At 51.1% G+C, this 24,455-nt stretch overlaps 1 protein-coding gene across 2 annotated transcripts; it reads right to left on the reverse strand.

Moving 5' to 3' along the window:
* Positions 1 to 1,489: 1,489 nt before the first annotated feature.
* Positions 1,490 to 24,159, reverse strand: RAB15 (RAB15, member RAS oncogene family). Of its 2 annotated transcripts, XM_019733416.3 has the most exons (7): positions 23,826 to 24,159; positions 7,812 to 7,872; positions 6,955 to 7,015; positions 6,446 to 6,523; positions 5,674 to 5,763; positions 4,368 to 4,433; positions 1,490 to 4,191 (listed from the first exon to the last, which is right to left on the reverse strand). In XM_019733416.3, the coding sequence occupies exons 1-7, from the start codon at positions 23,947 to 23,949 to the stop codon at positions 4,033 to 4,035; spliced, it is 639 nt and encodes a 212-aa protein (XP_019588975.1). In that variant the 5' UTR covers positions 23,950 to 24,159; the 3' UTR covers positions 1,490 to 4,032. The 2 variants fall into 2 exon arrangements, with proteins under 2 accessions (XP_019588975.1, XP_074183460.1); XM_074327359.2 differs by lacking the exon at positions 6,446 to 6,523 and having other exon boundaries at positions 23,826 to 24,094.
* Positions 24,160 to 24,455: the final 296 nt, after the last annotated feature.

Raw genomic sequence — 24,455 nt, forward strand, 5'->3', positions numbered from 1 at the left:
TAGAACAAAGAATAAGCAAAGCTGGCTGCAGCTGGGCTTGAGAATCTGATCTGTTGAGAAGATAGATGGAGAATTACTCAACAGGGAGTGCCCAGCTTTTCTGTCTTTTGTAGCCTGTCCCACGGCTCTTTATAGCACATGGGAACCCATGTCTCAACAGCTCCCTAAAAACAAGCCTCCATGACCTAAGTGGGAATGGAATCTCTGGCCAGTAGACAAGGTGGCAGGAAATGTAGTGCGAAAAGTGTCCCCCACTGAGGCTGGTTGGAGTTCCTAGAAGCAGCCAATAAATGTCCCTACCAATCTACTAAGTCAGATGGACTTGGCCTTGGCCTTGACATGGGCTAAACTTTACCATGAACTTACCAGATTTACATGCATACCAAGAGCTTTCCCAGTACTCTCTCAGCTTCTAGACACCTCGTATTGGCTGCCCTTCTGTGACCACTCTCCAGAAAGGCCATGGCATTTCCTGAGCTAAGGAGTGGGGGTTCCTTCTTTCTTTTCTCCAGGTACATCCTGGGGTGCTTTGAGTCACCCAGGTTCTCACCTTTCACAATAGAATAAAATTGATGAGGCTCTCCTAAAATTCCTTTGTCCAATTTTACTTCAAACTGACCCACTTTCCAGAAGCTTATAACTTTGTGACATGCACTAATTGTGTGATTCCCGGGCTTTCCATAGGGACCGTTGTTCTGGAAACTGCGCTGGGTTAGTATTCAGAATGCTTTGGTTTGTGGTTTTTACCTCTGGCTGCAAATGAGAATTGCTTATAAAGAGTTTTCTAAATAGAGATGGAAAAGCTTTACCCTCCAGATATTTCAATTCGGTTTTTAGCCATGACCCTGTCACTGCTACTTGGGGCCCTTAGGCACCTGTTTCATTATCCTTGAACTTGGATAATCACCCTCCTTATCTCACTTGGATATGATTGGTGGGATGGAGGAAATAAAGAATTACAATTGCTCTGTGAAGTAAAGATTAAGATCTCAGGCTATCATTGCCTTGTTTTTATTCCTTCTCCCTTTATTCTATCCTTACCCCCATTCTCTACCTCCACACCCTAAATTATAGTATTCAACAGCACTGCTCCCCCCCCCCCCCCCCATGAGATTCCAGTTTGCCTTGCTCCCCTGGGCTAGGATGAACTTCTGAAAGAGGACGTAATCCATCTCCAGGCCTTTAGGAAGACCTGTTCCTGTTCCATCCCAGACGAGAACCTTCTTAGCTTTAAAGACTTCCTCAGACATTCAGCATCACCCCAAATGACTGCCCCATCTTATTTCTGCAGTATAAGGCCACTGCAGAGCAAGCAGAGCTTTGCTTGGGGCTCCCCTGCAGGTGGCATTAGGAGAGGTACAAATGGAAGATGTTGGCCATTCCATTGTCATCCCACTGCCGTTGCTTTAGGGTTCTGGAGCTACTCCCCCTTCCCCTTAACTGCCAGGGTCCAAGCAAGACCTACTCTCAGGGACTCATTCAGCCACACTTGTGGTTTGAAATATTCTTTATTTTGTAAACATCTGTGTTTAAAAGAGATGAACCCTGCTCACAACTCATATACTGGACCCGAGACACAGTACACAAATTTCACCCGTCACAGGGAGATGGTGGGGGCTCAGGAGCAGGTGAGGGCCTGGGGCTGGGCTGAGTCTCGGGACAGCAGGTGCAGACATGGTGAGGAGTAAACAGGCAGGAGCGCCTGGTCAACAGTCGGGGCCTAACGCCAAATCCCAGGCCACCTCCTGGACTGGAGAAGTTTAGGGGTGAGGGGCTGACTCGTACCTGGTAAGCATAACTGCACCCTAATGTCCCAACCCTCCTGTTCCCTTACTTTTCCCCAGCTGTTGCCTTTGTACATGGAGCTAAACAGGCCATAGAATTTCGACCCCGTTTTCGCTTCTGGAACCCCTAGGGTACAGTTAAAAATGGAATCCCTCTGTTCTGCGGGGGCCAGGAAAGGCAACGGTGCTCTGCCCAATCCTCAGGGAAAGCTGCAGTACTGACTGACCCACAGGTTGCAGCCAATTTGAATGTATCTTCCCCCTTCTGAAGTCCCAGCTGAGGACACTCGAGGATCGGCATTACCGACCTCCCCACCCCAAGGTGATGCTGCCTGTGCCCCGCCACCTCAGCAGTTAGTCCTCAAGGAAGCATCTCGAACCAGAGTCAGGACTTATGTCTAGAGTCAGCTCTCTAAATTTCTTATTACAACGACATAACTATTCCTGCCCTCCTTTTCCTTCCATTATGCTAACCCATCTTCCATTCCTACATCCTGAGCCGCCCTCTCCTGCTATCTCCTGCGTTGATAAGAGTCTGGAGGAAAGGTTTGATTTCACCCACCCCCTTTTTCGAGGAGTAAAGAAGTGGGGGTCTAAATCCTTCACGTGTGTCCCCTGGATTTTGGTCCTTAGTTGGTGAATGCTCGATGCGGTGTTCTCTGTTTTAGCTCCAGCCCCAGCCAAGCAATATGGTTAATATGTAGCTTAAGGACGATCCTCCTACTGAGGAAGGTGGGGAGGCGCCCTACTAGGGCTGGTAACTGACTTGTCCCTTCCTTAAAGGGCCTCCTTCAAGCTACTCTTGGACCACATGGGGTTAAAGAAACTTCCTCCAGAACAAAGAGTTCTGAAGGAGGGAGTCCTCTTCCCTTTACCTGTAGCCACCCTGCAGTTGGCAAACCCTCACGCGTCATCCTTGAGCTAGAGGGGCACAAGATGAGCATGTTGTCTTGAAGGCCGAAGAGAACAACACCGAGCATTTCTACCCAGGGCCTGCTTGCTTTCTTTCCATGAAGCCCCGGCTCTTCTCCCGCAAACTACGTCTCAGGAAAACTTTGAGAGCTGAAGGCTGGGCCCACCAATGTGGCTATGTCACTGCTCGCCTGCCAAGAAGTGTGGGGAAATACTCTTCTTACACAAGGAATGGAAGGTGGGGCCCAGGAAGCCCTGCTCTGCCACATTCCCCTCTACTTTGCAAACTGCTGCCCTGGCCTGCTCTCCTTTGCTCTTAACCTGATATTTAGGAGCCAGTCTTTTATTTCCAAATGCTCCCATTTCTGGGAGTGCGTGGTTGGCTTGTGAGTGCCACTCCCCCAGGGCTCTTTTTGCCCCTGCAGTGCCCTCAGACCTTGGTCCACATCTTTAAATTCAGGAGCCAAGGTGAGGGAGAAATTGTGTACACGCTGTGTGGGAGGTAGAAAATGGAGGTGGCTTTTTATCCCTGCCACCCCTCATCTTTTTTTTTTTTTTTCCTGGTCTGAAGCACCTGCCTCTGAGCTCAGTTCCCCCAAGAGGCAGGAGGGCAGGCAGCCAAGCAAGACCAAAGCTGGGTGGGGCGGGCAGGGAGAGGTGGGGCAGCCCCAGGCTTCCTTTCTTCCTTGATGTTCCACTTTCCCAGATTATTGGTGAGGCAGACCCATGGCACAAGAAGGAATGGTCGGGAGGGGACGATGAGGAGAAGCACCCCGTGGCCTTTGGCCCACCCACAAAGGAGGGCGGGGGGTTCCTCCCAGGAGCAGAGATGAAACATCCCCATGAGCCTGAGTCCATTCCCTTGGACAGGGTTAGGAAGAAAGGAAAGAAAGAAGCTGCACCAGCAGCCACACATCTGGACATACAGGGAAAGGGTATGAGGTGCTTTGATATAAAACACACTGGAGCAGAGAGAGAGAAGTGGGAAGAAGAGAGAAAAAGCAGACAGCAGACAAGATGCACTGAGAAGGATCCTGACAGTGGCCTTCACTCCAGACTCGGCCATTGTCTGGGGAGCTCAGGCGGTGAGAGTACATCTGGTGCTCATAGCAGGCCTGCGGCTGGGGAGACCACTCCAGGGTGAGGGGCTGGGGGCACAGGCTGCTCAGAGATGACAGCAGAGCTGCTCTGGGGGCCAGGCAAGAGGAGTAGCAGCTACTGATATTCCACAGGGTAACCCAAAGGAGAGGAGAAGCAGGGCAAAGCCCAGACTCCCTGTCTGCCCGCAGGCCTCCTGAGGGGAGGAGGGATTGTGTGGGTGCTCCATGCAGGACCCTCAGCACCAGCAGGTTTTTGAAGAGTTCGCTGGGCCCTCAGGTTTGCTCTCCTCCTCCTCGAGCTCTGCCAATGCCAACTCATTGCTGGCACGTGTCCGGAGACCATCCAGCTCCTTCCTGTGTGCCTGTAGCACCAGCTCTGTCAGACGCGTGAAAGACTGGGAAAGCAAGGGGCACGGGTTAGTCCAGTGTTCCCTCCTCTTCCCTTTGCAACCCTGTAACTGCCCACGGAGCGAGGTCTCATCTTAGCTTGGTTCCTATCTGTTACCTTCTCTCGCTTCCCCACTCTGGACTCAGCCAGAGACAAAGGGCAACTGGGCTTCAGAGCTCTCACCTCTTTAATGTTGAGGTTGGTGCAGGCACTTGTTTCATAGAAGTCCATGCCATACTCCTTAGCCAGCTGCAAGAGAAGCACATTCCTGAAAGGGAATCAGTAAGGGAAGGGAGGTGCCCACAGCACCTGGTACATACATCTGCCATTGCCCTCACAGCCCATGCTGGGTTGTGACAACTTCTCAGATGAGACTAAGAGCTCCTTTTAAGACATAGGCTAGCAGAGAATGGGAGAAGAGGCCCCATAAATACACACCCCCAGCCCCACCCACCTACCCCCAGACACACATGCACACCCAACACACACATCATCTATCAGGTAACAAAGACACCAAAATGTTTTGGCAATACGGCAAATTAATGTAAAACATGGGCTTTGGAGTCAGAGAGACTTAAATGAGTGCTGAATATCAGTGCTGCTACTTAACAGCTATACGACTTAAACGAGAGATTTATTTTCTCTAAGCCCCAGCTTTGCCGTCTGTTCAAGGGGGATGAGAGTGTCCATTAGCCAAGGTTATGGAATGATTAAATGGGGTCACGCCTCTCCAAGCACTTGCTTAGCATAGGGCCACACAGATGTTGCTCAATAAATACTATGATTCCAGAAGGGTCTGCCTCTACTTTTAAATTTTTCAATGACCATGTATTATTTTTTAACACCAAAAATCAATTTCATCTTCAGTGCTAGTGGAACGCTACTGACTAAAGACGACGAGGAAAGCTCTTAAGGCCCTCGGAGTGGGTGGACGGCTCTTGTCTCAGTAGTATCCATCTTTCTGTCTGTTCTCTGGGAGGATGGACATTTGCTCACCACCATGAGGGAATTCCTACCCTCTCTGCCCCCAGGGCTTCCTTGACTGTGGGCCCTTCATTCCCTCACTTTCCTTCCTATCTCTTTCCAAGTGTAAAGAAGACAGGGAGTGGGCATGGAGGGGTGGGTAAGTGTAAGACGGCAGCTATGCCTGAATGCTGTTACAGAAGAAGTCATCAGCTTGCAGTCTTTCCTCATCGCTAACACTGGGATGAGCTCTCAAGCAGCGGCAATCCTGTTTTAGGGGACTCGGAGCTGGGAGAGTGGCTGCTCAAGAGGTCTTTGTTTCTAGATGCACCCCAAATCACTGTCCTGAAGGACAGTAAGGAAGCTCTCAAGGATGACAACTCACGCAGTGCCTTGGGCTACTGTAGGAAGTGTGAGGGTGCCTGATGGTGGTGATAGAATCCTCCTGGGTCCCAACTCTCAGGACTGGCCCTGCAAGGCAGCGGAAAACCCCAGGCAAGGATTCGGCCAGCTCACTCACACTTACCTGCTGCCCTTGCTCTCTTCCCACCTGCCGTTTCTGCTCTTCATCGGCCTTATTCCCTATAAGGATCTTCTGGACACCTTCTGGTGCATACTAGGGACAAAGGACAGGCAGAACTGCCAGTGAGTGCTGCCTTTCCATCCCACCTCCCCACCATACAGTCTACACTGGCCTCCACAATAGAACCTAGGGACAGAGCAGGCTGACGGGGTGCAGGTGCCAGGCTCCCCCAAGAACCATGGCTGACCCTAGGGGTCCCAGAAGAATGTCATGGGGAACAGCTTCAGGGAGGAGACACTCTGGCTAATTCTGGTGCTTCCTTGCATTGGAGAACTGATATCTGAGCTGGAAAGGACACTGGACTTAAGTCCAACCCCTCATTCTACAGCTAAGGACCTGTGGACTCAAAACAGTTCATGTTGCTTGCCCAAGGCTCCACAGCTGTCATGGCAGAGCCAGGACTAAAATTCCACTTGGTCCTTAGATTTCAGGAAGCAAGCTGTTCACAGCATAGGCTTTGACGTAACTCACTTCCAGGGAAGAAACAGACGTGGAGGTCTGGCAGGTATAGAGCTTGGAGTGCATAGCAGCTTGGGCTTTTCCCCCCATGTCTTACTCACCCAGAGATCTTCATCCAGGGCTGTGGAAGGCAAGGTTTCCTGGTAGCATTTGCTCGCCAACCCCAAGAGCTTCGGTCTTTCCCATCTGGCCTTTACTTTGCCTTCCCCTCTGAGAAGCCCTCCCCCCACCCTGACAGTGAGGCAGCATCTCCTACCTCATCCACATCACTGACCCACTTCATGATGTGCTGGTAGGAGCGCTCGCTGCTAATGTCGTAGACTAAAAATATTCCCTGAGAGAGAGAGAGAAGGAGATATGGGGGAGGTAGACACACCTTAAATGCTGGGTCCCACTCTCCCTGCTCCCTGAGTAGCATGAGGACCCCTTAGCCCCAGAAACGTCTCCTTCTCTCTCAGACCCCCAAAGATCTTGCGTCCTAGGCCCATCACGGAACTCTCTGAGGTAGGCAGGCACCAAATACTTTGACCTGGGTCTTTGGCCCAGGGTGGAGGGTGAGGGTGGGGGACCTGCCTAGAGTAATCAGAGAATAACTGATGGATGGGTGGTCCACGAACAACTGAAAGACTGCCCTGAGGCTCCCCTTCCCAGCAGGCAATCTGAGGGCCCTATTTGGTGGGTCAGCGGCACAGATATCTCAAACATCCAGAGCCAGGATTGTGGGTGGCAGCACCCCACCTCTGAACCCTGAAAATGGTGGCTCACCTGGGCCCGTCGATAGTACTGCTTTGTGATGGTCTGATATCTCTCCTGCCCCGCTGTGTCCCTGCAGTAGAAAGCCAGTCCCTCAGAAGAGCAGGGAGCACGGAAGCAGGTGGGGAGGGGATGAGCAGGAGCTGGAGGACCCTGTGCCCATGCATGAAAAACTGGGGAACTGCAGGGTGAAAAATCAGTAGAGCTTTGGTCCCCAAGGGGATCCAAGCATATCTGACTCTGAGGGAGAGAGTTCTCTTCATCTGGTCCTAACAGCGCTTATGGGGCCGTGTCAGCTACATCTGCACCAGGAGCCACCCCTGGAAGTGGGCCTTGGATAGCTCTCTCTGGAATTTGGCTACTGCGGCCAGACTGGTTGGATTGCTCCACCTCCAGTTCCTATGGGACCTCTGAAGGTAATACACGTATCATTTGGAAATTGGGAGATAGCTCCACACGCTGGCCAAGGCAGTGAGTGCTTCCAGGAGCGGCAGGCCAGAGAGCCATAGTAGCCCCCTGTGGCTACTTGTGGGAATTGCACCATGCTGCACTGAAGAACTCTCACCAGGGTCCCACCCTAAATGGTGGGGTGTAGCCCTTCCTCCTTCTAATCCTACTAAGGTGCAGCACAGTCCAAGGACAAAGCCTTATTTAAGACAAACCCACGGTGGTTAGTTTGCCAATTCCTTCTAAGTCATGGCTTCTGGTGACTTGTGGTTAATCCCGTAAAGTTTCCTAAGAAAGAGATGGGAGATTAAGACTTGTGGGAGCAAGAAGTAACCAGTTATCCCAGATGAAGCCTCAGGATTTTACACATGGCAGAGGCAGCTAGGGAGCAGTCCAAGGTCCTCTCATCCCACTCAACTCACCAAATCTGTATCCGCACTTTGATGCCATCTACCTCTATGGTCTTCATCTTAAAGTCAACACCTGGGGGACAGAAGAGAGCAGGGAAGTTAGGCAGGACACCAGCTGAGAACTGAACAATAAGGCCCAGGACACTCACATTGGAAGGGATCTCCTTTGGTTTAATTTGGCAGAAAGAAGGCATGAGGTAAGGGCCTTAGGGAACCAAAAACCGACTCTAAGGAAGTGTCTGGTACTTTGAAAGGGGTTTCCCTTCCTCCTTGCCAGTGGTAAAGGGCTTGGGGGACACAGGGAGGGAATATGAGTGAATATAGGGGAATCCACTCCATCACTGTCTTACTTAGTCCCAAACATGTCTCACTCTATTCCCATGTGACGTCTTCCTAGTTATACTTCTGGAGAAAATAACTGTATTTTTCTCCTCCTGGAAGTTGAACACCTAGGAACAGCCACCCACTTCATGGGCCTGGGTTTTTTTCTCCCTCTGCCTTACTAACAACCAGGAGAGGTTACAGCGCTGTCGTGAATGTGGGGAAGGCACACGGAGCCTGAAGAGAGGACTGTTTCCATCCCATGGTGTGTATGAAGCCTTCGGCACCCAGCAAAGGCCACTAAGGTGAAGGCCAGTGGACCCGTGGTTGACTAACCCCTTTACCATGGGCGGCACTGTTGTTTACAAGGAGGATGGCTTTGAAGTCAGGCCTGAGCTTGAGTCCTGATTCCTGCCACTTAACTCATAGCTACAATGTTGGGTACCTTGCTTCTCTGAGCCTCCATTTACCTATCAATAAAATGGGGACTTCACCAATCATTTCAGAGTGTCGCTGAGAAGACCAAGTGAGATAGAGCGTCTGGCACCTGGTGGCTGTTCAATCGATTACAGCTATTATTATGCCCTAATTCTGTCATGGTTCACAGTGGGAGCTCGTGAGTGACAACCAATGACCAGATGAAGAGGCAGTAGCACAGCACGTTGTTGGTGGAGGGAGAGGAAGACAAATGGGGTTCTCAGGCTCATCTGTCCAAGGGCTTGAGGAGCTAAGATGCCACAAGACACAGGACACATAGGGCAGAAAGATTCTATTTGGGGGAATTTGCAGCAAGATAAGTCAGCAGTACCAGAAACACACTGGCTTGAATCTAAGTGATGACAGGGTGATGAGGGAATAGGTTTTTATCACAGTGCCTCTCCCCACTCCTAACTGTGCCCAGGCACCATGCCCAGTGATTCAAGAGCTGTGTCTAGTAAGTTAATTAAGCTTAAGTCTTCATGTACTCCCTGGAGACAAGTCAGGAATGGGCATCATTACCCAGTTTTCAGGTGCAGAACATGGAAAAGGCCGAGTTCTGAACTGTAGTTACCAGGCTGCCCAGTATAGCTCTGAAGACCCCACACCGCTGCCATTCCACCTGGGCATTAGTTCTTTGCCAATGGGAATACTTCTCCCCTTATCCATTCTGTCCCCAGCTTTCTACAAATACAGGCAAATTAAGTTCCGATCTTCCCTCTCACCATCGAGACCAATCATAATTTAATTAGAGGGAGAAAAAGATTCAGAACAGACAACCTGAACTAAATCAAGTCGGTCAGATGTGAATCATTTTTCGCCTGACCGAGGTGATTCATATCTATTGAGCTGTACTTTTCCAAATGGGCAATGCCTGGCAGCCATTCTCCCAAGTATGCTGAGATGGTGAAGGCAAGGAGGGTGAAAGAAGGAGCAGGGCCCCTGGCCTTGGTGGGGGCAGTAGCGTGCTTACACCCTAGACAAACAGTTGTCAAGAATTTGCCTCTCCCCAAAATCTGGCATAGAAGGGAATCAAGAAATTCTTGTTTTTCCATGGTTCAGCACCTTCTTCCCAGGAGAACAGAGATTTTGTTCATTTTATAATAAACCTAGTTCATCCTCATACTAGCCCAGCGAGCCTGCTCAAGGACAGTGCCTTGTGCAAAGAGGTCACAAGGGGGTGGGGAGTCAGGGTGAAGACAGAAGGTTCTATTTTCTTTATTCCATAAACTTCTATGGGAACTTACTTTGTGCCCCTCACTGTGCTAGAGGCAAAGAGTGGCAAAAAAGACATATGGTCCCTCACAGAACTTAGTGGAAAGGAAACAAAGGCCCAGGAGGTGAGAGAACTACCCTAAGGTCAACACAGCCAGCAGCAGAGGCCTGTTTGAGTCCAGCGCCCATGATACCCCGTCACTGTTTCTTGGGGGAAGGAGGGGAGAACTGTGTGTTAACTAGGCATAGAGCTCTTAATTACACTTGGTTTCCTGTTTCTCTGTAGGTTCTCGAAAACGGCTGAACTGGGAGAGGAGCACCCAATACTAGGAGAACTCTCCCTGAGAATGAACTCAGGCTGTTAGAAAAGCAGGACAGACGAGAAGATATGCAACTACCCTGGGAGTGAGTGTTGGGTTTGGATTCCTTCTCGCCTCTTCCCTCACTTCTTAGTTGTGTGGCCAAGGACCGGGGCTGAGGAATTCTGGGGGCCCACCATCTTGCAACCCAGGCCTTCCTGACCACCCAATAAAATTTGTTTTAACGTCTCTGAGAAGTCAAATGCTTCAATTTTGGCTCTTTATAAGCACTAAGGAAGACACAGGGAAAGTCTATGCTTTCTGAGGGGTTTTCCTCTCCCAACTACTCCCCCTCTTTTTTTTTAAATTTAAAGATTAACAGCCTAAGGATTTTCTGGTGGGATCTATCCCTTCTACTCTGCTCCCATACACCTGGACCTTCTACTGTGTCCACTCTGCCAATCAACCCCTGGCTCACCATGAGGTATGGCCATCCCTGGCCCCTTCTGTCTCCTTGCGTAGCTGTTGGGTTTTTCCACTGCTGAGCACTGCAGGGCAAAGTCAAAACACTGGCTTTGTTTAGTCGCCTGCAGACTCATACTTTGTCACCTCAGCTGCGCCCTCGAAGCTGCTCAGCAAACTGTTTACTGGATGTGTGTCCACCTCTCACATTTCTCACAGCCACTGTCCTCCTCTCTGAAGGCTTCAGTCCCACTGTGTCTCCTCCCCACAGCTGGAGGCATTCAAGAGAATACCTTGTCCCCTGTCTGATGGGCAAAATGAAGGCTGCTTAATTAAGCCTTTACTCCAAGGCCCACCTAATTTCCTCAGAATTTTCCTGTTTCCTCCACCTCCCCTCAGGGAGAGTCCTTGCGCCTTCCCAAGTCTCCCCACTCAGCTGTCCTCATCAGCCTTCTCCGGGTGCATATCCTAACAGTTGGGCCCCTCTGTGTTGCAGAATCTAAGGGAAGAGGAGAGATTTCTTATCTACCTCTACCCCCAGTGTGTTCTCATCCTGGCTCCTCCGAGGCAGCACTGCTCACACCCTAAGGTGCCTGCAGATCACGGCAGGGACCATGTTCAGATGCAGCTTCTGATCCAGCAGCTGGTAGATGCAGCCTGAGAGGTGGCGTTCAGCATCCAGGTGAGGCTGATGCTCCTGGTCCATGGATCACACTTTGAAAGCAGCTTCTAAGACAGTGGTTCTCAAAGTGTACCTGGACCTGCACCCTCAGCTAGGTCATGTTAGAAAGGCAAATTCTCTGGGCCTACCTAGCCCTACTAAATCTTAGGCACACAAAGTTTGAGAAGTACTGTCTAGCCCATGTCGAAACAGAACCATACCCCAGGTGCATAACAACACTTGTAATGACAACATACCCCCGGCTAGGGAATCCAGAGCCCTCAGTTCTTCTGCCAGCCCCATGAGGTAGGTAGGAGCGGAGATTATCATCATGAGACATAGAGGCCGAGTAACTTACTCATGTTCCCATAGCTTATGGCTGAGCCAGAACTGAAAACCAGTCTCTTAAAACCTATCCATGGTTCTCCTCACTCAACCAGTGGCTTCCCAACTCTTCGAGGCTGTGGAACCTTCCTGCCTTATCTGTCATGCCCCGGCATACCCCACTGGTTCTGGTATTAGGAGGCATATGGCCATGGGCCAGTGGGCACACGTGGGGCAAGCCCACCATAACCTCTTTTCAGGGAACGCTTTGCTCCTTGAGAGTTTATGATTCCCCTAAACCCAAATGCATCACTCTGGACAGTGCCACCTCAGTGTCCCTACAAGAGAATCTGCTTTCTTTCCTGGGCACAGGGAATACTCAGGTGTGAAGAAACAAGCAAACCACTTCCACACAGCTCCAGCAAAGGTTCCTAGAAACCTTGGAGCCCTGGGAGGAGAAAGTCAGGAAGACGGGGCCGTCTCCCAACCAATGCCGAAAGCCTGGCGAGCAGCTCACCATTTTTTCCCAGCACCTCAGATATGTAGAACATGGTACCTGCCACACCTAGTGTCCTTTTCTGGCTGGAACTGCCCTGCCCACAGCCTCTGCTCAGTGTGTTCTTTGCAGAGAAGCAGCTCCTGACTGGACTAGGGGTGGCTATCTGACCAAAAGGAGGCCCGCAGTGGGCTCACTGGTGATCCAAAGGGTGACCTGGCTCAGGGACCAAGGCAGCTAGCTAAGTCGATCAAACCAGCTCCCTCCAGATTGTGCAGAGGGCACTGGCTGGTTGGTAATGAGAGGAAAATGAAGCAAACAAGATGTGCAGAGAAGCAGGGACATCTACAACACGAATGTGCTGGCCAGAGTGGGGACAAGGGGACTGATCCCAGCACAGCCACCAGCCCACACCGGAGCCAGCCTTTCAGTCCATGGGTTATAGCACAGTCCCTTTTCGTGGAGAGTGCCTCAGGATGCCCAAAGATTCACAGCTTGTGACTGTCCACTGCCGCCTAATGGCTCCCCCACTGCTGGCGGGCAAGACATTTCAACTATAGGGCTAGGACGCAGACTTCTAAAACGGCGTACCCTACTCCTTACTGCATGCTGATTTTGTCTTCTAGTTCCAATAGAGTACCTAAGGGGCAGAGAATATATTTTGTATTTGACAAAGTTTTTCATTTGTTTGTTTTTAAAAACTCTGTCTCCATACTAGCACAGTGCCAGGCATAAAGTAGCAATTATGTTAGTGGCATCCCCCTGGCCCAGACACCATCAGGAGGGATGGGTGCCTGTGGTTCAAGAGCAGGGACGTGTGTTCTGCCATCTGAATGCCTCACAGAAAAAGCAAGAAAAATTCCTCAGTTAAGTGACAGTGCCAGGTCCTGATACACTGGTGGCCTCGGGCTTGTCCTGCTGTGTCCCTGGCTGTGTGGCCTCTGTGCCTCCTGCAGCAACCCCAGCAACTGGCAGGTCATAACCGGAGACCTTGAGCACAGTGACAGCTGCTGTCAGAGAAGTGGGAGGATAGGTGAGGCCCTCCTCTGGGTACAGCGGGCTTGGGCAGGTCAGAGGGAGAGCAGGGGAGCCAGCACTGGCTCCCCTTCGTTCCTAAGATATCTTGCCTTGGGCAGTAAAACCGCACGGGCTTTCTGCTTCCCCAGTCTAGCAGTGGAGGGGCTGTGAAGACTGTGGAAAGAAGGGAACAGGACACATATGGGGCAAAGAACACTCCTTACCACCACTGCCTCCAAAGAAAGCCCTGGTAAGCATGGAGGAAGTGGAGTGCAAAAGGCAGAGTGGCGTGGTCACTGAGGACATAGTTGTGAGGTGGGAGTTCGGGTCTAATCCTGCCTTTACCACTAATTACCTGTGTGGTCTCGGGAAAGCTATTTAACCTCTCTTTGCCTGTTTCCTCATTTGTGAAATGAGAGCGACAATCCCTGATGTCACAGAATTTTTGTAAGAACTATGAGATAAGGTATAAAACCCATAACACAGGGCCTGGCACATAGAGCTTTATTAAATGTTAACTGAAGAAGCTATCAGTTCTCTTGGGCAGGATGAGATTAGGGAGCCCAGGGTCACAGCTTGGGGAGTAGAAAGAGCTCTGAGTAGTAGGAGGGGCTCATGTTGGGGACAGGGACAGAGAGGTGAGACAAAGAGTTCTCACTAAGCTGGAGTGTTTCAACAAAAAAAGAAAATGCCACCTACCGTGGAGCCCAAATGGCCCCCAGAGTCCAACTACAACCTAAGTTCTGGCAAAGCTGTGTGTGCCTATTCGTGGGCCAGCACCTCATGGGTTAATATCAGGTGCCAGCTTGCCTGCCTGCCAAGTGCCACATGCTTCAAGTGGAAACAGGGCTCTTCTGGATGCCAAATGTTATCACTGTGATCAACCACAGCCCAAAGGACCAGCAGCGTGACCTGAGCCTTTTTGTGAGCAATGAGATGCCACAACAGGAACAACTTAATACCTGAAACCCAAGGCAGACACCCAATCCCTGGAGCCATGCTGGCTCCAGTTACCAAGCCCAGGTCCCAGGAAGGCCCCCAGTCCTTCCCCCCCAGGAAACCAGCATGTGCTGGACATGTGGAGCTCACGTGGGTTGTGGCAGGTCACCCCCAAAGCGATCACCCAGAGCAACCCCAAAACAAGTGTAGGGAAAGGCAGATCCTGCACGGAGGTGGCTGCCTGACTCTGCCACCCCGGACAAGGCACCAGGGTAATCCCCATTTCCATGCCCCCTTCTCTCAGCAAGGGAGACCAATAGCACTAGGAGACCCCTAACGCCATTTTCCCCCAAGGTAGGGACAAGTGAGGGGAAGACTAGGGAGGGAACCAAGACAGAGGGAGAACTAAGAGATAAAGCTCAAGAGAAGATTCAAGACAAGGGCTCCTGGCACACAACTGTCCCTCCTACCCGTTAGGCAAGGGGCTACGGGAGAGTGTCTTTGCCTCAAATCTGCCACTTGCTGTATCCATTTCCTTTCTTCTTTCTGGGGACTTTTAGCCTCACTGTCCGTGGGACCACATGCCAATTGACTTCCTCCTCTTATTCAGTTGCAGACTGACTGCCCATCATGCTGCCCTCATCCTGGGGAAAAGGTGCACCCAGGTTCTCTGAGCAAATGCATCAGTCAGCATGCACACCATCTTGCTCTGGGAGTGACGGGAAGCAGAAACAAAGAGGAGGCTTTGACAGATAGAATCCTGATCCTCTAATGCCAAGGTCACGTTATAACCTCCCAGGACTGGGATCGAAGGCTCTGATTCAGATACCCGCCCATAGAAAGACTGGAGGTTTCAGAATGATATCCTATACCTCCTTTCTCTTTCAAGACACACACTCACACATACACACACTCACTCACACACACACACAACCTCAACATAGGACAGTAGTGATTTGGGGACCAGGACAACTCTGGAGGCTACCACATTCACATAAAATATTCAAGGGTCAGTCTTTGGAAAGCCAGGAACCCAGAGGCTATTATCATGTAGAAGGGTTTCCCAGTCAATCCCAGACTCCCATGAGGCGGGAAGGAATGCATGTCCCCAGTGCCTGTGCCTTAGGAGCTCCCTACTCCAGAGCCCCTGGAAGTGGGGTGTCCTGCGAGGTGGCTCCAGCAGCCTGGCTGAGCTGATGGGCATCATCTGACACCAGCAGTGACCCTGAGCAACAGGCAATACTGACTTTAAGACACCGACCCTTCGTCTCTTCATATACCAAAGAGGACCCATTCACACAGGGATCACGGGAGCACTTGCTTGCTCCCTCCTATGTCTGAGCTTCTCCTATGACCTGTACCTGAGTAGAAGAGCTTCAAACTACTGGAAACAGTTCACCCCTTGCTGGCCTCTCCCCCTCTCATCAGTCCCCAACACGTGTACGTAGCACAGTGAGTTTCTCATTGTCTTAAGAATCCCAAGCAACCAATATTATTTGCAACTTCCCTCAGGAAAGAGCAGAAGTCCTCTAGGAAAATCAGTCCGTCCATCCATCCATTCATCCATCCATCCATCAAAAAAACTGTTATTGAGTGCCTACTCTGTGCCTAGAACTAAGCCAGATACTTGGCGACACAGCAGTGAATACAGAAAGATCCTTGTCTTCTGAGGGATTCTGTTAGAGTGGGGGAGACAGGTATTAAATAAGGAAACTAATAAGTAATATTATACCATAGAATGATAAGTGTTACGAGGCAAAAGCAGAAGAATATGGAGCAGAGAGTGTGGACAATTATGTGCTAGTTGCTTCCGAGTGGCTGATGAGAGACCTTTTAAAGCAGGTGACATTTTGAGCTGAGACCTGAATAACAGGAAGGTACCAGCAGGGAGAAGATCTGAAGGATCGGGGCCCCAGGCAGGGGAAGCAGCAAATACCCCTCAGACAAGAACACACTTCAGTCACACTCAAGAGTCCCACAGAAAAAAAAAGGAAGGGGACCAACATTATTTCTTCCTCTGTTATAAAGGGGGAAAGCACAACGAGGCCCTTCTCTTTTCTTAGGTCTCATGGGGACCCACCCTCACATGTGCACACGTGTGCACCCACACATGTAAACATGTTTGCAGGTTCTAACCTGAAGAATGTACCAAGAAACTTCTCAAGTACTAGCAAGGCCAACTGGGGGCTCCTTGCCCCCACTCTATGATATCTCTTCACTGAATGCTCACGTGTGTAAAGCACACTATTTCTGTGCACATAGTAGGTCCACAGAGTAGGTACTAAGGAAATATTGGTCCCCTTCTCCTTGCCTTTCCCCCTGCTGTTGTGCACAGACCTCCACGGGGCCTCTGTGACATGTGCTGTGTGCTCCAGCTAACCCTGTCCCACTCCTCTGGCAGACCCTTGACCTGGGCCTCGCCTCCCTGAGTGTGCTGCTGGGTGGTCAGTGGGCACTGACCCCTCGCTCCTCCTCCCTCCTCCTGAGCCTCTTCCTGGGCAGGGCCAAGTTGACAGGCAGCAGAAGGTTCTAGGAGGAAGTGACAGGGGCTGAAGCCTGAGGAGCAAACATCTTGAGGGGCAGGGCCTCCAGATGCATCAGCCCTCACACAAGCCTAACCAGGATTGAATTAAACTGAACTTAAGCTGGTCCAACCAGAACCTGGCTAGTACCAGCTGCCTCAGCCAGGCAGGAGAATGGCAGCCCCTACATCATGGGGTGTTTTCCACAGCAACTCCCCCTCACCCACTGTCCCCCTGGGGAATCCTACTTAGACCTCACTCAAATGTTACTTCCTCTGTGAAGCCTTCACCGACCTCCCCAGGAGGGATCTGTCATTCCTCTTGATCCCAAAGCACTTTGACACTGCTCTGTATAATATTCTGGGTATCTGTTTGGAGGCCTGACTTCCCCATTGCACTATGAGCTCCCAGAGGGCAAAACAGCGTCTTACTCATTTCATATTCTCTCATTGACTGGGCAAGGTAGATACTCATTATACATTGTCCAACACATTAAATAAATGAAAGAAAAAATGAGTGAGTGGGAAAGTGAGTAAATGAGTGAATGAAAGAAGTCAGTGCCCAGAGAAAAGATCAGTGGAGAGAAGACTTTAATCAGGGAAGAGTGACCAGGGAATGACCCACATTTCAAAGCCAACTGTTGGCACTCTCTATAGATCATAGTGCCCCAGTCACAGAGCTCTTATCTAAATAGTAATTTTACGGCAACACTCAGATCTCATCCTTAGAGGCCCCCCAGCTGGATTCCTCAATCACACCCCCCGACTGTCCCCCAGAGGGATGTGTCAAGGAAGCAGAGTTGATCAGCTGCAGAGGCACAAGTGTCCATCCATCCCAGAGCCCGCAGGTGGGGTGGGGGAGTCACATGCTCTCTCCCCTTGGGCTCACAGGAGAGAGGTTCTGCTTGGCAGCCTGTGGAAGGACCTTCCGGGATGAGCAAGGGCATGCCCAAAGCCAGTGGGGAGAACCTGGAGGAGAGGAGATGGTTCAAGTCTGGGCTACCTGCATGCCCGACTGAGTCGTCACCTACTTTGGGACTTCGGTTTTCCCACTTATAAAATAGGGTTGATGGTTAGCACTTTCCTTCTCAGGGTGAGGAATTAAATGTCAAGGAAGCTCTGTGGTCCTCTTAACAAAGCACACTGTCCAGGCAGAATAGCCAAAGAGAGGTCAGAGGCCTGTGCAGAAAATTGGCAGTTTTACAGAGAAACAGGCATAAATATTAGATTACAGAAGAAGGCACTCTGAGAAGAGCTGGCAATCAGAGTAAAAGGGTAATGGCCAAATATTGATTTTCACGTTATAAAACTCATCACCAAGCTGTCTGGGGAGCAGAGAGGAGGCTGGGAGGAAAAGGAAGGAGCAGAAATAGGGTGCTCAAAGCCCTGGGTGAATCTGCAAGAGCTGGGAAGGTGGCACACAGGTGCATAAAGCAGCAGAAATGAAATCCTCTGAGGGTTTCAGAGCCATTATTGGGGATCATGTCCTTGGGGAGGGGGTGGGCAGAATAGGGGCCTGAGGCAGTGTGACACTTGGCAGAGACCCACGCCTTGAACCAAAGCTACCCTGTCCTCTGCGGTCACTTCTCTCCCTACTCCTCCACACCTCCTCACCTCTACACCTCCTCACCTCCTCACCTTCTCACCTCCACACCTCCTCACCTCCACACTTCCTCACCACCTCACTCTCTTTTCTCAGACCTGGGACCACTAGGGCAAGGGGGAAACTGGCAGAGAAACAGAAATGAAACCCAGAATCTCCTCCTGTGCTGTCCTGGAAAGTGAAGTGGCACTCTGATTCCTGTCTGTGCTGTTCACTGCTGTGTCCCCGGCTCCTCGCACAGCTTCTGGCACAAAGTGGGTGTTCAGTAAATAGTGCCTGAATGATCAGTGCATGAGGGGTGCATTGATCTCTACAACTTTTTATTAATCTCTACAACTTTCTTATGAGCTAGGACTAATAATAATACAATGACAGCAGCCTCCATTTTTTGAGGGCTCTGCCAAGTGCTTCGTATTCATTAGCCTCTGTAATCTTCACAATGACCTTTAAGAAAAATTCTGCTATTATCCTCAACCTACAGATGCAGAACCCAAGCACAGAGATATTAAATAAAGTCTGAAGGTCGCAGAGCCAGTAGGCCACGAGGAGTCTCACGCATGTCAGTATGTACTCTTCTCATTCTACTCATGGCATCTCATCTTCCCTTCCTCTCTGGGGGGCCTTGGAAACAGGGCAGGAAGAAATCTGTGTCAGGCTGCCTGAGGTCTGGGGCACAGACAGCCCAGACCCTCCCCCAGTGTCACATAGCCTATGTGCACAGCACCTCATGGTCTGGGGCCCCACAGACCCCAGGACCTTCATGCCCAAGCATTGGCCTAGTGTTTGTAAGGCAGCTTGATTCCAGGATCAGATCTTTGCCCCCTGGTCCTTCCCTAGCCCTCTGCCTCCCCTTCAGTCACCCACAAGTCCTTGCCCCAGGCAGCCAGACTCAGTTCAAACGGATCTTCCTAAGAAAGGTGATACTGCAGCAGCATACCCAGCCAGAAAAAGCAGCCCTGAAGTCACAGCAGTTCAACCAGTCAAACAAGAAAATCACAGGCTGCGGCATCCTTAGAACCCAGAAGAGGTACAGCTGAATGATGGCCTTTAAAACAAAAGGTCCAGAGATCAGGGATAGGTATACTCAAGGAAGACCAAGGATGGGCAGGAAAAACCCAACTCCTGGGCAATCCCTTCTTCAGCTGGCATTAGTGGTTTACATGTCACTCCTGGCTGCCACATAGAAAGGAGACCAAAAGTCCCTGCACATAGACATCCACGTCAGATAGGACATTTTAGCTCCCTGCCTGGGTAGGCAGCACAGGTCATGTGAGGCCCTTTCAGAAGTTGCCAGGTTGATCGGTGGGAAACAAGAACAGGTGACTGCATGGAGTTTGGCGTTGGTGCCACAGGAAGGGGTTGAAGGGGGAAAAGAGAGAAGAACGGGCTGAGAGGGTCCTTCGCACCCAGACACTACCGGAGCCCTTCACTGGGCTCCCTGCTACAAGCCTTAATCCCCTCTTCCAGCCAACATGCTAGTGCCAGTCATTCCCCTGCTCAGAAACCTCTTACATCACTGTGAAGGCTCAATTTCCACCCCCTCAGCCAGGCCCTCAATGCATGCATGCATTCATTCATTCAACATTTATGGAGATTATGCCTGGCCCTGTACTAGGACTATGCAAACAAAGGGGAATAAGATTTGGTCTCACCCTCAAGGCACTTAAAGCAAAGTTTGGGAGACAGAGAGATAAACAGAGGAGTGTTCTCACTCTTCCCCTGAAAACCCCTTTCTGTTCCAGCCAGACTGCCCAGCCTGGTCCCCTGAACACCCACTGAATTCCCACCTCTGTTGTCTCTGCTCCTGTTACTCCATCTGCTCCTTCCCCTACAGGAACTGAAAAGCAGCCCACACAGCAAGGCCTGGCTTCAGCCTCCCCTCCTCCTCGAGCCTTTCCTGTGGCTTCTGGGCCACAGGGCCCCTCTCTCCTTCTCCGACCTCCCCTAGCACTTGGTTGTAGCAATAGCACTCACAGTCCCCTCATCATTCACTGGCTGCCTCACACACATCTTACATCATGGATTAGCTGCTGATAACAACTGTAAGACCTTCATTAATAGTAACAATCATGATCATAATGGATTTCCTACATTTGGAGAGCGCTTTACCACGTGCTCATAGATACATTATCTCATTGTGGCCAAGGCTCCTGTGGCCTGTCTTGCTTCCCCAACTAGATTACAGGCTTCTGTGGGCAGGAAAAAGGTGCACTGCAATATGTCCCTAAATGCCTGGCACGGTGCTTTGTAGTGAATGCTCACTTAATTGTTTAACAGGTAAGAGAGTCTTGTCAGGAAACAGCAAAGAGCATCAAGGCGCTGGCTGCCCACCACGGCACCACACCTTGGTCAACACAGCTGCACCGGAGATGAATGCCAATGGCACAGATCCAGCTGCAGGGCCACCTGCCCACCTGCTGACTAAAAAGAAGAGGGGTGGTCAGTGCCTACCTGGGAGGTCCCCTCGCTGCTCCCCGGCAGGCCCTTCTCTGGAATGTCACAGGCTTTTACAGGAAGTGGCATAAACAGTAAATCACAAAAGTGCCAGCCTAGGTGATACCAACATGCTCCAAGAATCTGAACTCTGTCTTGGCAGCTTGGTGAGTTGCCTCATTTTCCCCATTTACAAAAGAAGCTCCAGGCGAGGTGCCTAGATCAATGCCCAGCATGGTAAAAACGTGTCTTAGACAAGGAGCAACTTGAGAGAGGTGACTATGTGTGTTATTCACCTTGGAACCTCCTGGTCACAGCATGGAGCATACCTACAGGACACACTTATAATTATTATTTTTGGATTGGATAAATTAATGGCTATGACTTGGTAGTACCCATCGTTTTGTCTCCTTGATTTGTCTTCTGGCTGCCCCTTCCACCTCTATGGAAAACTTTCCCTATCCAGAAAAGGGAAAAGCTTTTCCTGACCATCCTACTCTTTCCCTCAGTGTTAGTTAATGCTGAAAACCACGACCAAGATGAGACAGAATCACAGTGCCTTAGTAAGCTTTCAATAAAAACACATTTAAGAAACCCAGTGGGCAGATTTTAAAAGCTGCTGTGGAGAAAGACTATGTTCTTTCTTTTCCATGAATCCAGTCCTCTGTGTCCTGGAGATAGGTAGACCCAGCCATCAGAAGCAGAGAAACTAGGAGAGCTGTCTTCAGGTTTTAGGTCAATATACCAAGGGTCTTGAGGGGACAAGACAGGTAGGATATGCAGAGACACCTCCACCCAGTTCACTCGTTTTCCTCTGACCCCAAAGTGGTCAGACCCAGAGCAATTCTGAGTAAGTCCCTATGACCTGTGAGAGAAAACTGCCCATTCACCTATTGAGCAGGAAGAAATGTCTAAGGTGGGAGAAGACAAGGTGGAAGAGACATAAGAAGGGGTGGTAATTGTCGTGTTTCCCCAAAAATAAGACCTAGCTGGACCATCAGCTCTAATGCGTCCTTTGGAGCAAAAATTAATATAAGACCCAGTCTCATATTATATTATATAAGACTCGGTATTATATTATATTATATTATTATATTATACCCGATCTTATATTATATTATATTAGACCCAGTATTACATTATATTATATTATATTATATTATATTATATTATATTATATTATATTATATTGCTATATTATATATTATATCATATTATATTATATTATATTTTAATTTTTTGCTCCAAAAGACGCATTAGAGCTGATTGTCCGGCTAGGTCTTATTTTCGGGGAAACACGGTAGCAGTACGGGGGGGAAAAAGGGACTTAAGGAAAGCACGAGCCTCAGAAGGGCCATCTTCGTATTTCAGAAACAGCAGTTTCCTTATTTGTCTGTGGGGCAGGGGGACACGTCTCCTAGGGGAGGCTAACTCCCCACAACACTGAGCTGAAGCCCAAGAGCTTCTGAAGTGAGGTTCTGAGGTGAACAGTAAAGCTCACCAGGGAAAATCTCACTCATAGGACTTGAAATGTGGCCAGGATACCAGGGTGCAAACTACTGCTCTTCAGGCAAAAGCCAGGAGCCCCCAGCTCTCTGTGGCAGCTCAGCAGCTCCTGGCACTAGGCCCATCCCAAAAACAGCCACTGAAAATTTCCCTAAGAGTTAACCTGCTGCCCTTTGTCCCCACGCCTGCAACCTGTCCTCATATCCCATCTGGTTCCTCAGCCACTCCCTTGCTCACTCCCTAAGGCCTGCTCTTCCCTCTGAGCCTTCCCCAGAGGCATGCAGCCTTCCCTTGGCTTCTGTACCCTACCCATCCCTCTGAGACATCTCTTATCCAGACAGTGGCCCAGCCCAAGGTCCTGGACCTCCTAGGAACCTGCCTTACAACTCCCCTGGGGAAGATGAATGTGTCTGTCCCCTAATCTTACTAAGTCCCCTGAAAATAGTGAAGCAAAGAATGAGCCACTAGGCGCTCAAGGATGATAATGGTAATGACAGCAGCATTTATCCAGCTTCATCATGTGTTTGAGTTTGTGCTAAGTGCTTTTATAAACATTATCTCATTTAATCCTTACAACATCATGGTAGGTAGGTACTGTTAGTATTCTCATTCTACAGATGAGAAACTAAAGGTCAGAAGCTTAAATGACATTCAAGGTCATGTTGCCCCAAAGTGAGGTCTCCAGGTCTAACAACAAAGACTGCCTCTTAACCACAGACCCTGTTCCTACTGGCTCTACCTGTTCTCTCTTCTCTCTTGGCAAGGAGTGTGTGTTGGGAGGGAAGACAGATGCTTCAAGTGGAACTGAGTGCTGGGGCCCTGTCTGATGGGAGAGGGTACTTGGGTAGTGCTGAGGCTGCTCCAAGCATCAATACCCAAACCTGTTAGATGTGGGTGGAATTCCCTCAACTCAGACTTCTCAGAGGAGGGGCCCCCTCACTGGGGAGGTCAACAGTCCCCCCACCCAACAAATGATCCTATCACAGTCCTGTCTGGGATGCCACCAGGTCTTGTCCCTTTAAGCACAGGCTCCAGCAGTGCCAGATCAAAGAGACGTATTGTAAGGTGTGTCTTGCTTGGTTTCTGACCCCCTGGTCTGGACACATAATCCTGATGTTCCTCAGCCTTCAAAACAGCTGCTTCAGCCAACTGCTTTTCCAGAGCCGGCTAGAAAGTGCCCCTTTCCCACAGCGCCTTGGCGGCTCACCTTACCTACGCCCTCCTCCAGGTGTCCCACCTTGTTTCTTACCTTCACAGCTGCGCCCTGGAAACCAATCCCGTTGGCCCCTCCCTTCCTCCTTTCCCCCCTCCAGGTTCCACACTGAGTCACCCCTGAACCGCGGGTACCCAGTGACTTGGCTCCTCACCCTGAACCCCTCTTCACGAGCATAGGTGAAGGTGTGGGGGTGTCATTTGAGTGGCTATGATCCTCGCTGCCCCAGCAGCTCGGGGTACCCAGGCCTACACCCGCCTCCGTTCCCTGGGCTTCGACGGGAAGGCTCCCAGTGAGAGGCCTGAGAACCCTTCTCCAGTCACGGACAGCAGCAGGGACCCCTCAGCTCCAGGAACCCAAGCTCAAGTCCCCATCTGGTGGCCCCTCACCCCGGGATTTATGCCCTCGCTCTGGCCTCCAGCACCTTCGCCTTCAGCCAGAGAGGCGAACAATTCCTCCCGGGCTGGAAAGGGGAAGGGGCCACCCGGCGGGTCGTGGTGGCAGGGAGGGTGGGGCGCCCCTCGGCCACCGCCCCTTACCAATGGTGGAGATGTGCGAGGAGTGGAACTCGTTGTCGGTGAAGCGGCACAGCAGGCAGGTCTTGCCCACCCCGGAGTCCCCGATCAGCAGCAGCCGGAACAGCACATCGTACTGCTTCGCCATGGCTAGGGCCGGAGGCTCCCGGAGGCTGCGGCGGGCGGCGGGCTCAGCCCCGCTCTGCCGCTGCCATCGCGGCGCGCGCCAGCCCGGGGACGCCGCGGGCGGCGAGAAGGAAGCGGGGCCGGCCCCCGCGCTGGCCTCCCGGCTCGCTTGTGCTGGGAAGCGCGGTGCGGCGGGAGCGCGGTGGGAGGAGAAAGCGGCGGCGGCCCCCGCCCGCCCGCCCCTTCCCCTGCGCCGCCGCCGCCGCCGCCCGGAGAGGGGGCGGGGAGCGCGCACCAGTGAGCGGAGACCCCATGGTGGGGGCTAGGCCGGTGCGCGATCCCCGCCCGCAGGGTGCGCGGCCCGGGGGAGCAACCCCCTCCCAACCCCTTTGTGCGGGGAGCGGAACCCCTGGAGAAACATTTTTGGTTTTCTGCGGACGTTCTGAATGGGTGAGTTGGAGTGAGCTCCCACACAGCCCGTCTCTGCCAAACTCGGCTTACGGGTCTCATCTCTCCCCTCCAAATCCC

Source organism: Rhinolophus sinicus, chromosome 3 (assembly GCF_057876585.1).
Source record: "Rhinolophus sinicus isolate RSI-liver-muscle chromosome 3, RSI-T2T, whole genome shotgun sequence".
Lineage (NCBI taxonomy): Eukaryota > Metazoa > Chordata > Mammalia > Chiroptera > Rhinolophidae > Rhinolophus > Rhinolophus sinicus.